Source organism: Montipora capricornis, chromosome 2, assembly GCF_036669925.1.
Source record: "Montipora capricornis isolate CH-2021 chromosome 2, ASM3666992v2, whole genome shotgun sequence".
Lineage (NCBI taxonomy): Eukaryota > Metazoa > Cnidaria > Anthozoa > Scleractinia > Acroporidae > Montipora > Montipora capricornis.
Genome location: NC_090884.1, coordinates 500,001 through 513,065, shown reverse-complemented (window position 1 = coordinate 513,065; position 13,065 = coordinate 500,001). Strand labels below are relative to the sequence as shown.

Below are 13,065 nucleotides of genomic sequence, written 5' to 3'. Positions count from 1 at the left end.
AAGTAAAATTTACAAAACCGAAGACTGAAAATGACCCTTTCCGGATGCAGTCAATTACACTGATATCCTCACAGGGATCACCCTTTATGCCTAGCCTACGAACGCAGACGTATTTCCGGAGGTCGTTAGCGCCGGAAATACGTCTGCCTTCGCAGGCTACCTTTAAGCCCTGATCAGTTTTGTAATTTACTTCATGTGAGAAAATTCCTTGTGTCGTTGCCACTCCACTCTTCAAAATCCAGGTTTACCTCGTTGCTACTTTAAGCAGGAGCCTTCCGAACGCAAGCTTGTTTACTAGTGTAAACAGACTGTGATTATCGCTACAAAAAGTATTTTAGTGCTTACATCGACCCATCCCGCGTAAACGCCTCCAGGCGTCTTGTTCCAAAACGAAAAAACGGTTTAATTTAGTGGATGACCCAAAACATAACAGAGGCAATAGAAAGTCATCTTGGATATAAGTTTCCTTCATTTAAGGCAACACAAAGAATTTTTCTCTTGAAGTCGCTTTAGAAACTGAGAGGCCTCGACGCCAAATTGGACTGCTTGATGAAACGCTGCCAGCGAAGGACTACGCCCTAACGGATCCAAGTGACCTTGATTCCTTCCGTTCGACCTCAGTAGCTTTTTTGAGAACGGCTTTTACGTACGTGAGGTGGGAACTTCGATCAAATTCACGGAGACCCACAGTAATAAAAAATAGCAAGCGATACTGTCGTTTAGTATATTTTAATACTGAAATTCTTTGCCTCACAAAACTTTTGCCTGATGGAATCAGTTTTACTACAAAATGTTTCTTTTAAATATATCTTATAGGAATTATTACTACTAATTATTACTAATAATGAATAATTATTACTGCTTATTATTACTATTATTACTTGCTAACAGGTCGGAAATTAATTAATATCAAATGAATCTCTTTAATATTTGGAAAAACGTAAATTTCAGCTTAACGTTACCTCGCTTTTCGTCGTTTGCCACAAATGCAATACTAAATTTCATTTTTGCAAGAACGTAAAACAGGGGCTTAATCGTTGCTAGAGAGTCAGTCAACTTTGGCAAAATGAATACGCTTATTTTTGTGCTTTCAACCAATCTCAAGAGACACAGATAACAATGATCTAATGTACAAGAAGCTAACGAGAGATCTTTAATTTGTTTTCGTCCACCAACATGGCGGCGATGACGTAGCGTGAAAACCAGCTCAAGTAACTAAATTGATCTAAACTTCGTTGACGTGGTCATCATAAAGACAATATATAAAATGATACTTAAAGAAAGCCTTCAGTCTAACAAAAAGATCACCGTTGAGTAGTGGACGAAACGTTAACAGTGAATTATGTTCGTTTTTTTTTTCAATTTTCAAAGACAGCGCTTCCACCAGAAATATAAATTTCAGAATCATTTATTTTCACTATCAAATTTTTCAGGCGCCACAATCTTAAACAACCCTGAAGTGTTATGTTTGATCTATCATGATTATTATTACGAAAAAGCGTTTTGTGTTATAACGAAGGAATGGAGGTTCCTTAATGAGGCTTGTGCCTTTCGCGAGGAAGTCATTTATGAGAGGAAATCATTTTTAAAAGTCTGTTCATGGCACTTGAAGTAATAGCTTCAATTTGGGCGCTGCACGTCACTTCTCTTTTATGTACCAGTCTCTTTAATTTCAGAAATTTTGACGGATCAAAAAGAAAGCAAGTAGGCCAATAACTGCAACAAGTGATGTTGAGGTCTGTGCGCTATCCGATCCTGTGGGAAAAGAAAATGAGTATTTTCAGTTTTCTTGTCATTTGGGCTTACACTTATGACTACTTACTGAATTGAGACAGTCTTCGGAATGCATTTCAGTGTAATAGCTAGTACGTTTCCTCATGAAAACTACCAGAAACCTTTCACTAGCTCGCTAGTTTGAGCACTCTGGCATGGCTTAGATGTACCACATGTGTGGGACATTTGGGGTGGCTTTATAAGCTTAACCTCCATCCCAGACATCAGCACTGCACTGATGAGGCCCAGAAGGCCGAAACAGTACTGTCTGCAGTTAGATATAGCTCTTTGGCATTACAAAGCTTTTGCTTTCATGTCCAAATTGAGCACTCTACTGGGATGAGTCATTGCCGCTAGCAATTGCGCATGCTCACTAGCTCGCTAGTTTGAGCACTCTGGCATGGCTTAGATGTACCACATGTGTGGGACATTTGGGGTGGCTTTATAAGCTTAACCTCCATCCCAGACATCAGCACTGCACTGATGAGGCCCAGAAGGCCGAAACAGTACTGTCTGCAGTTATATAATATATATATATATGAAATTGTTATGGAAAACGAGGACGGACAACTCCGAGCGAAGGAAAATATATACAGAAAAAATTCTAAAAATGATAAAAAATTTAATAAAAAACGTTTCGGTCTGTGACCTTCATCAGTTGCAGTGCCTTTGAAACAGGATTTCTTCAAATTACGGGAATTAAGTTTTCTGGAAATACTACCAATCACCGGATCCCATTCACCAATGCGGGTAACCTACGTGTAACCGTACCCTACCCCCCGAAGGAAAAAATGGGAGGGGGGGGGGGGTAGGGTACGGCTACACGTAGGCTACAATGCGGGTGGCTTATTCTCCGTGTATATCTTTAGTCACCCGTGCAAATGAAAATAGCCTTCAGTAACAAGTCAATACGTTTCCCTCGGAAATTTATCCTCCGCCGATTTAGAATACGACTGCCGATGGTTGACCAACTGAAGGGATTGATCGGGGGCCGTACGATCGGGAGCAGATCGGGGGTACGAGCCCCAGCCGGACTAACACTCAGGGTCTTAAAATAACTGGGGAAAAAATGCTGCCTCTGTGAACTTAATCTGGAAACGATTAGACTTTCGAGTCTTTTCGTACATGGACCATAAACGCAGGTCTGGTTTTGCTACCTTCTGCGGAACTTTAAAAAGAGCCACACTCTTCGGAGAGAGTTGCAATGGGTAATGGGTTCCCTGAGCTGTGATCCGCCCAGATCTTTCTTAGAGGGGTGACCGGCTTGGCGTAATATCTCAAAAGGTTTACAGTGTGTGAAGCCAAAAAGAAAGGGACAGACTTAGCCAGTCAATTTGAGTTTGCCCAGTGCTGGAACATACGGTTGCAGAAGTAGCCGGAACGACTGTAAGAAAAAGGACAAGTTGAAACGTACCGCTTACTGACATGACATTCAATGTAAACTTGTGGCAACGACGTTCCTCGATAACTGCAGAGCAGTTTGAAGGCAAACAGCAGTAGTAGTTTCCACTGTCAGTTTTTTTCACGTCTGTAATGGACATCACGGAGGGACCAGAGGATTCTTTGAGAGAAATCTTGTAGCGATTGTCTGGTACACGAAAATCTACAATAATCCCAACAAGACAAGAATTAACGTTCAGCGAATATGGAATTTTCAACCACGGATATCGTTACTCTGGTATTCTGATTGGCCTACTCATGATAAATCTCGGTTATCAACCCATATAATGTCTGAAAATTTCCTAGTATCTAATCGTTTTGAGCAATTCAACAATTCATCAAAATTATTACTTCATTCAGGTGCTTCTTGAATATTCATCGCTCGTTCAAAGGATATTTGTGAAATATGTACTTAATTGTCCAATGACCACTCCCTTCAATCGCTTTTAAGGACAATTGAAACAAATTATGGAAACAAACATAACAAATCTTTAAGCAGACCACGTGTCTATTTTACAAGTCTAGTAGAAACGAAAAACGGTGACTGCTGTTAAGCGTTCAGGATTCCTGGCCTCGGAATAACTTCAGCTGTAGTGTTGGGAGCGGACTTGAAGAGTAAGACCGGAACCATAACCACTCGGCTATTATATTCTGTTGCTTATCGTAAACTCTGCAACCTCCTCCTATTCTTTCTTTCTTTCGGCCTTTTTAGTAAGGGCGCAAATAATGGGCGCGAAAACCCGAAACTTAACTGAAAGCATCATGACTGAGGACAGTTCTGAGAATGCGAAGCTTTTGATTTCCCCATTTCGGGTCACATAGTTTTCAAGTGTAGATCAGCAACGAAATTACACTGAAAAATAATTTTTCAATGTTTATCATTAGAAACTGTGATCAATTCAGCACCAGCAAGTGCACAGACAGTACGTGTGTCGAAACTGAAATGTAGAAGAATTCATCGCGACGCTCAACTTGGTTGTGGGGTTGTAAGATTTTATGCTTTTTTTTTTTTTTGTTCTTTTTCTTTTACCTATAAACGAGCCCAACCACCAATTCCCTAAATAGTGATGTTTCTGAAATCACTTACTGACACAGCCATTGATTGTATTGTCGACCTTCCTCTTAACTTTCCATTCCACGCTCAAATCGACTCCTCGTGCACTGCACTGCAATTCTACATCTTGTCCTGGTTTAGCCTCCAAATGTTCTTCATATTTTTCAAGCCATGGAGCAACTGGAACAATAACAGTAGCAGTAACAGTGTGACTTTGATTCCAGCACGAATTTGTTAAAATTCTTCAGAAATACGGGCGCTAGTTCGAAAGTGAATGATTGATCTTTGCAGAACGATTAACCTGTCCTTTCCTTCTTTAAGTTCTCTGTTGTTTGTGTTTCTGTTTTTGTTGAGCCTCCAGCTCTTGGCTGAGCTAGCTGTTATACTCAATTGCGGTCTCATTCACATAGAAGCCCTTCAAGCTAATCCTGCCGACCACATGGTGCTGGAAAGGTCAGACCACAACACCGGCAACTCTGTCCCCCTACTCTTTTCTAATAGTGTATGGGATCTTTAACGTTCCACAGACGTTAGTAGGGAGCTTACGAAACGAGGACGACGACGGCTACGAGGACTTCATTTAAAAATATAAGTTCGCCTTATTCATATCACTACGAAACTATTTCATGTCGTTTCGCGTTAAAAATGTGTAGTAACTCGGTTGGAAGCGTAGAGAGAGAACTGAAAATTCATCGTCACGTGCTAACGTCCTCCACAGAACCTTGAATTTGGTCATTTCACGTCGTCGTTTAGGAGATGACGGCAACGAAATGTACCAAAATGTAAAACGCACGTGCAGAGCGTGCAGAGCCATTGTTTTTGCTCACTAAACCTATTCAGTTTGTAGCGTCGTCGTTTCGTACGCTCCCTATTGAACAAGGCTGTGAGACGGGATCTCCGGCTTATCGTCCTCAGCACTTTCTCCTCAGTTATTTAAAGACCCTGAGCGTTGGTCCGGTCGGAGTTGAACTCACGATCTCCCGCGTGGCAGTCCGGTGCTCAACCAACAGAGCCATCGGTGAGCGGTTTAATACACGCTGCGAATACACGCAAACTGAGCTCACTTGTGAATCGTTGTCTTCTCTTGCAAACGAGTTAAAATCCCTGCTCTTAGAATAACCAGATCACTATTAACAAATAAACAATGTTTGAAGATAAAACATTTTCCAATATGGCAGCTAACTGCCGTTCGTTTTCGGATTAAAAACTAAATGTATCAGAGGCTCCTGTGGCTAATTTTAAACATTTGGAATGAACTAGAAAAGTATTACGCCATTTCGGGAGTTCATGTCTGTCTCCTCTTCAAAGCGAGTCTAAGTGCGAAGTTTTTGTGATGGTAATTAGTTCTACTTTAAATACGAAGGAAAAGTAATCGTTTTCTTAGGAAAACTTCACACTGAGACTCGCTTTGAAGAGGAGGCAGACATGAACACGGAAACGGCTTATTCGCGAATGGGTTAAGCGTCAACATTTATTTATTACAAAACGTTAATTGTTTAAATATTACGTTGCTTGCGTCCGCAAAGTTTCCCTTTTACTTCGGCGAGTGCTTACCCAGGACGTTGGTATCTGCTGTGACATTGTATTCTATGAGTCCCCGGACGAGTATCCCTAACACGCATGTGTAGGTCCCTACATCTTCAAGGCCCGGATTCTTAATATTAAGTGGAAGGAGGTCATCAGCTCTAGGATTGTCGTCATCGCCCACTAGATCGACATCTTTGAACCACGAAAACCTCGTCAGAGATGGCGATCGGCTTCTACTATCAGTTATTATTCTGCACCTGATATTGGCCTCGTGGCCGTGCTGCAAGACGCTTTCTTTAGGGACTGCCAACTTGGGGATCTCACTTCCTAAAAATGAATTCCAAAAATTATAGGTTCTTTCCATTTAACAATTAGTTCGTTAACTTGTGAGTAAAAACCACTTACCCTTTCCAGCTTTAATTAATATTAATAATAATAAAAATTAAAAAGCTTGCCTCCCCATACAAGCCCTATGCTATGAGTCAACCTTTGCCCGTATCTTTCTATTTTTAGAACCAACCCTTCAGCAGGAGATTCACATTTTCATCAGTTTACATCAATTCGAACAATTTGTGTACATTGTTTTTGTTATTTTTGTCTTCGTTAGACAATGACTTTATTCTGATTGGCCATTTTAAACAGTGCGTGCAGTGCCGAACAGCTCGTGGCGTTCTAAAAATAGAAAGATACGGGCAAAGGTTGACTCAAGGATATAGTGCATATGGAGGCTCCTTCTCATGGGCTCCTGACATTTTCTTGCAAAACTCGCGGTTTTCCCCAACTGTGTGTTTGTGGACGGGGTGCAGTGTCATGAAGTGTCAAGTGTTCCAACGATTAATAACCGGGGTTGTAGCTGAGAGCAAGTGTTATACCTTTTTAGAAGACCGTGAATCAAGCAAAATCAAATGTTGCTATCTGATGAGACTGGAAAACCGGAGAGACCGGACGGAGATTTGAAAAAAAGCACCTCTCAGAGCAGAGTAGAGAACCAACAAACTCAACCCACATCAATTTCGACCACAGAGCTCTTCTCCTTTGCGCATGACTAAGGGAGAGAAGAGCTCTGGGAAACCCTGAAACAAAGTGTCTTCTCATTAGCTTTCGCGAAGAACAATCAAAAGCGTCTCTAATTGGTGCATTCATGATAGCACGAGGAGTCAGCACTGGCGCTGTTAGGTTCAAATAGCCGATTTTTGGCTATAAGAACCCTACGGCGCATGTTCTTCTACAGAGACTTTCCCAGAGCCTCGGGTCATGCGCAGACACAAGATTCGAGGTTCTAGTGACGAAAACGAACCCACGTTTGACGTCGTGTCTAGGAATCGAACCCAGGCCACATAAGCGGGAAGGGAGTGTTCGGACAACAGCGCCAACCTTGCTTCCGTTAATTTTAGCTGCGATATATCCTCTCGAAGATTTGAAACATTGTTTAAACCATTTGCAATTTACATTTGCCTGATGATTTTGTTTTAGCCGCGTGAAAATATTTATTGTTATCGTGCACATGTTATATCGCATTGCATTACACTGAGTTGCATTACATCGCACGAAACGTCACGACACGTCCTGAAATGGGGGTGGCATGACAAGATGATTACCAGGCCTTTCTGTGCACTGGGAAGTCTGATATGTTCGAGATCCCACTTTGGTGTCTACTTCGGTAATAGTTTTTTTTTTATTGTATTGTGTTTATTTTATTTTGTTCGACAAAATTTATTACACAACGTTTTGATAAAAGAAAGATACACCATGATTTCAGTTAAGGTCGTTCCATCGTAGTAAACTTTACTTTCGTTCTGCTGTTGTTGCTATCTCGGCAACCCAGATGTTCTCGATAAAAATTGTTTGCCATATAAGAAAGACTCCATTTATTCAGGCAAAAAAGGTCAAGTGTGATCTCGACCATTTTCTTATTTCCGGTTCAGAATTGAAAAAGGGAAGCAAATAAGAGAAGAGGAGGGATTGATTGACAGATTCATAACGTAATACTTCCTTTTCCTTTCCCCAGTTAGTATACTTCCGGTTCGGCAAGTTGCAGGCTGCTTATTTGCACTTAAACTCTCTTTGTGAAAGACTTCATCAAAAATGAAAGTAACTATTTGAGAGGGGATCCAGTTGGTCTTACTTCTGAGGACGTCGATGGTGAAGCCGTGCTGCGAAGTCACCGTCGAATTTCCATGAGCTCCATAAGCTTTGCATTTGTATCTCCCCAAACGAGCCTTACTGTCATCTTCTGTTGTTACATTACGGATGTGAAGGGTGACAAAAAGCTTGGTTTCATTAGCTGCAAACAAAAAGCATTGCTTATGTTAAAAAGTTCCTGCACTCTTTGTAAAAGTGGGGGCGACCATAAAAAAGGAGTAATAATTCTGGCCTCACTTGTTTTGTATATGTAATTGTATGGGCCCAAGGGCAATAAAGAATTAATTTCACGTGTAGCGAGGTGGGCAATTTGCACCAAAATTTTTCGTACGAAGAACTCGCGCCAAAACTCTTCACACCTTCCTTAAGTTACAAGAGGTGGATGAAGAATGGCAAGAGACTGGCCCTAGCATGCACCACCCGCCGTCAGGCGCACAGGTAACCCACTACTAAGTTCACGGAATAATGAGAAAGAAATAATAATAAAAATAGTAGAAAATCCTAATGCTACTAGAAAAGAGTACGCGTGACCCCATATAACAACAAATCACCTTGTTACTTCTTAGACTAAAAATAAATAAAAACAAATGAGAAGATTTATGTCTCAGCAACATGTATCATAAGTATTTCGGGAAACCTAGAAAGAACAATTAAATCACATTATGTTTACAACGCTTTCATTTCTCTCAGGACACGATTGGCTAACGACCAAACGATTTTTTTCGTTCGACAAAGGAGAACGTAGTTCATAATCCTGGGGATCCTGTGGTTTCAAGGGTGACCTTTTTTGAGATTTTTCCGACGACCGTCTGCATTTTCTGCGTCATTTTGAATGACGTCATACGTCAGATGCGCAAAGACTATCTCGCACCTCGTGATTTTCGTAGTAGTCTGAGCAAGTCTGAGCATCTTGAAGCGGATGTCTAAAGACAACCTCGTGGTTTTCATAGTAGTCTTGATAAGTAGATCAGTTACTCGTCTGATACGAATCGGAAGTATTGTTGCAAAAGCGCAAATAGTGCTGATTACGTGTTGTATACGCAGCCAGCGTGTTACAACCGTGGGAACTAGACCTTTCCTCTAGTAGGATTTCAGATCACGTAAACGTCTAGTTTCTCAGTATTTACGTATGTATCGATATGTAAGTAAGGCAATGCGTGCCATCCAATCGCTTACCTAGAATGTAGTGCCTGACATTTGCAGACCGCAGACTAACCGTAACTCGCATAGTCTTCAAAGCAGGCGTATTTTTGTTTTGGTAAGAACTATTGGCCGACATCTTGGATAGCAAGACTAACAGAGGCCTGAGGCCAGTCAGAGAAAATTGCACTCAGTGAGAGGAGGACAGTATGAAATGGTAGTGGAAGAAAGGGAAGGGGAGAGAAATTCACGTCTCCGCATTTTCTCCCGCCCGTCGTCCCAATCCTCTACCGGCTGTGTACTTTCAAAATGGCGACCCATACGAGCTTTAGACCTTCAGAACAAGCGTCCGCCTGCCAAAAAACACCTGCTCTGCGGGCTTAACTCGCAGTAAAAGCTAGCCGTGTTAAAATGGGGCAGTCTGCGGTTGTCATACACCTCCTGAAATGCTGTTTCAAACGAGTGCGTAAACCTAATTGAGAGCTTAACCCTAATCATTAAGCTAAGCATTTAACCCTAAACACTAAAAATTATTGTTCGCATGCATAAATTCTTATTGTCTTTGATAGCATTGCAGACACTCATCCATCATAATAATCTTAAAATGATTGCCCTAGTTTACTTTCTACATACTCCATAAAATTAATTTCAGAAAGATATCCAAATATGTTAAAATGGGCAGTGTTCTAAAAAATTAAACCAGTTTCAAAAATTTAAACTGCTTTGAAAAAAAAAAGGAACTTTTCAAACCAAAAACAAAATTAAACCACAACAATTACACTACAGGTCTGCATTGAACTGCGAACCTTCATACGTTTATTGACTCTTAGTTTTAAACAATGTTACTCCGTCGATCGTGAAATCCTTTATGCTATTGTAAAGCCTGATGTATACGTAGCGTTACTATGCTCACTCAGTCTCCATCCCAGTTTCGCGAGTGTCACGTAGTCTCCAACTATTATGTTCCCTGAGCAGGAAAACGACATTTTTGACATAACCAAAACTGATCGATCGCCCTGAAGACTCACCCACAGGGTTGATCGAGAACTAGTAAAAAATTAGAATTGTTTTGTCTATCAGTTCGTACGTGGTTTGCGTTAGACTGTTTCAGTTGTCATCCCTTAGCTTGTGCAATGAATGCAATGATAGAAATCAATCTCTTTCGATGGGCAAATTTACCCTAACAAATTGTTTATTACCAAATTTCAAATTTCGACAGTGACGGCAGAGTGCTATATGCTTTCGTAAATTTATCCATCCAACGATTAGGGTCCAGTTAGGGTTTCAAATCACGGGAAATATTGAGTACTTTGAACCCCGAAAAAAAATCGGGATCATATCAAAAGAGATCGCGATCGGTACATATTTTAGTGAATAAGAACTTTACCGGGACTCGTCAATAACGGCAAAAAAGACCCGGTAACGATATCTTCACCAGCCAATACAGTATCTCCCTTAGATATTCGGTCAAATTCCTGGATGCTTGAGGTCATTTTATTTCTTTGCGTACATCGAAAGAAAAGAATCTACAAATATAGCTACTGTTGTTATTTTATCGCTCGCGTTTAAATTTGAGAAATTAAGTGAAAGAGAATGTTACAACTAGAACGAATGTTCCTGGATCGGCCCTAAATAACACGTTTGACTCAAACTCGAGAAAAGCATGAGATTTGGGGTCAAATGTTGTAAGGATTACAGGCTTGTATAAACTCGTTATTGATTTCTGCTATTTTCAGTGTTGTACGCTTAACACGGGAGGTAGAGTGGAGTCCCAGGATCTCTCCCCCAGAATTTATAAATGTTACAAAAATATTGTGAACAGTTGCAGTCACTATCCATTTCACTTGATCATTACCCCTAACGACCCCGGTAAGGGTTTTACTTGTTAACCGGCCTTCTCCATCCTCTCCCCAGTGTCATCTAATTTGCGAGAAAGCTTGCTTTTCTTACCTTCTGTTTTGTTTGTAAAGTAGATCCTTTCATTCTCCGTTATAACAATGGGAGAAGAATAACTGTCTATCCTCACAAATTCAATCTTCTGTGGGATCACTTGTCCGTCAGGATCAGAAGCTACACAGGTGATTTGCAAAGATTCGAACTCTATTGGATAACTATTCACTGGCGGAAATGGCGTCACTATCCCAAATTCAGCTGAAAAAACAAAAAAACAAAAAAACAAAAAAACAAAAACAAAAACAATAAATAAAAAGAAAAATAGGTAAGATCATGCATCCGTTGTATGTTTCCGCCAATTATATATACCTCTTAATTTCTGGAGAAGTACTGATGAACATGCTCTATCCATAGGTCAATGATTTGCATTTCACGGTATTAAATTTCCAAGGTTATCCGACTGTAGCTTTTTTCGAATTTAATCACGTGTCTCGTGCAAAGCTCACTAACGTTTGCATGACTGAAAGTAAGATGATGCATTAGATTTCTGAGGAATTTTAAAAACAAACATGCTTCTAGTAGTTGATAAGTTTAGAGGTCGCTAAAGCAACATTTGATCCCTCTACTAACGGGAAAATCTACATTGTAGTAATTTGAGGTAAAAAACCACCGCCTACACACTCCTTCGTAGCCTATCGACAAAAATAACAATTGAGCTGTCATCCAAGTCCAAAGGAACAAAAAGGGAGTCTCGTCAATAAATGGCACTGCGTGCAGAGATCTTGACAAAATGTATAGGCCTATTTAACCCATTGACTCCCAGGGGTTCCCCATTGACGAGTACCGTAAAATCGTGTGGCGTTAGACAGAGTCTAAAAGGATTAGGCCGGTTTGGACCGCAAAGGGTTAATGGGCACATAGTTTTCCAGTGAGTGAACCCATTGACTCCCAGGGGTTCCCAAGCAATAGCGGACTTTTTCTGTGTTTACATAGCCTCATCTAAACACGAGGGTTAGTTGGGCGAATTCGAGACAATTATGCAAACCCGAGACACACTAATGGGTTTGCATAACTGTCAATCTGCCAATCAAAACACGCGTCTGACAATACATAACCAAATCACAATTCGTGTAATGTCACAGCTGTGTTTACATATTCTCATATAAACACAGCTATTGCCCAACGAGAGTGCGCGTACTATCCTAATTATTTTATAAAAAGAAATGTATTTGCTTGTTTTTTCATAGTGGAAGAATATTAGCCAATTAGGGGCCTTGATTCACGATCTCGTGGTCTCAGTGGCTTAAAATGGAAGGAGTAAAGAACCGATTGCTTTCCCGGCAAATCAAATTCTCAATAGTGGCTGTAATCTACATGTAAGTACACGAGGCAAGTCGTGCCATATATATATTTTTGCATCAACTGGTCATTGTCCCCCTTGAGCTCAAATTACAAAAAAGAGCCGAGAATTTCATATTTCAATCGTCTGCACTTGAGGGTTTTACCGATCTGGCTCAGTCGTGAGTGCAGCGCATCATGATGAAAGTCGCGGATTCGAACAACCACGGGACCAACACGCAGGGTCATTAAATAACTTATCTTTGTAATTCCATCTGCAAATGGTTAGACTTTCGAGTCTTCACGGATAAGGACCGTCTCCGCACTGTTCGAGAAGAGTAGGAGATTTTGAGTGTTCATTGTGTAAAATTACAGTAGGTTTGCATCAGCTGAAAAGTACCCTGGGTGCCAGGGGTTTTATTTTTCTTTCGCGAGGAGCAGTTAAAACGGAGAGCCTAATACCACCATACCACGACGGCTTCGCGGTTCGAGAAAAACCCTCTGGTACCCAGGGTAGCTGAAAAGTTGCCAATAAACTAACCATCGTCAATAAATAAACAAAAAGAACAAAACGAACGGACGTATTGTCGGATTTATTTTGTCGCCAAGGGGTTCAAAGTTTAAGAGGCGCCCCTATTTTAGGCGTGACGTGTACACATAAATAGTATACTTTTACATGTCTTGCATGTCTTTCCTCGGGATTGCTTTGATCTCGAAACTGCCTTGAAGGGAAATATAACGTTTGGTAAAGAATAAAA

At 40.8% G+C, this 13,065-nt stretch overlaps 1 protein-coding gene across 4 annotated transcripts in view; it reads right to left on the bottom strand.

Annotated features, from left to right (window-relative positions):
* Positions 1 to 713: 713 nt before the first annotated feature.
* LOC138038338 (hemicentin-1-like) overlaps positions 714 to 13,065 on the bottom strand; it is a 119,986-nt gene continuing 107,634 nt past the window's right edge. For all 4 annotated transcript variants that reach the window (XM_068884145.1, XM_068884146.1, XM_068884144.1 and 1 more), the window contains 6 exons: positions 11,027 to 11,227; positions 7,920 to 8,078; positions 5,822 to 6,121; positions 4,301 to 4,447; positions 3,188 to 3,376; positions 714 to 1,755 (listed from right to left, as the gene is read on the bottom strand). In XM_068884145.1, coding sequence (XP_068740246.1) covers positions 1,673 to 1,755; positions 3,188 to 3,376; positions 4,301 to 4,447; positions 5,822 to 6,121; positions 7,920 to 8,078; positions 11,027 to 11,227 — 1,079 coding nt within the window. In that variant the 3' untranslated portion in view covers positions 714 to 1,672. The remainder of the gene's footprint in view (positions 1,756 to 3,187; positions 3,377 to 4,300; positions 4,448 to 5,821; positions 6,122 to 7,919; positions 8,079 to 11,026; positions 11,228 to 13,065) is intronic.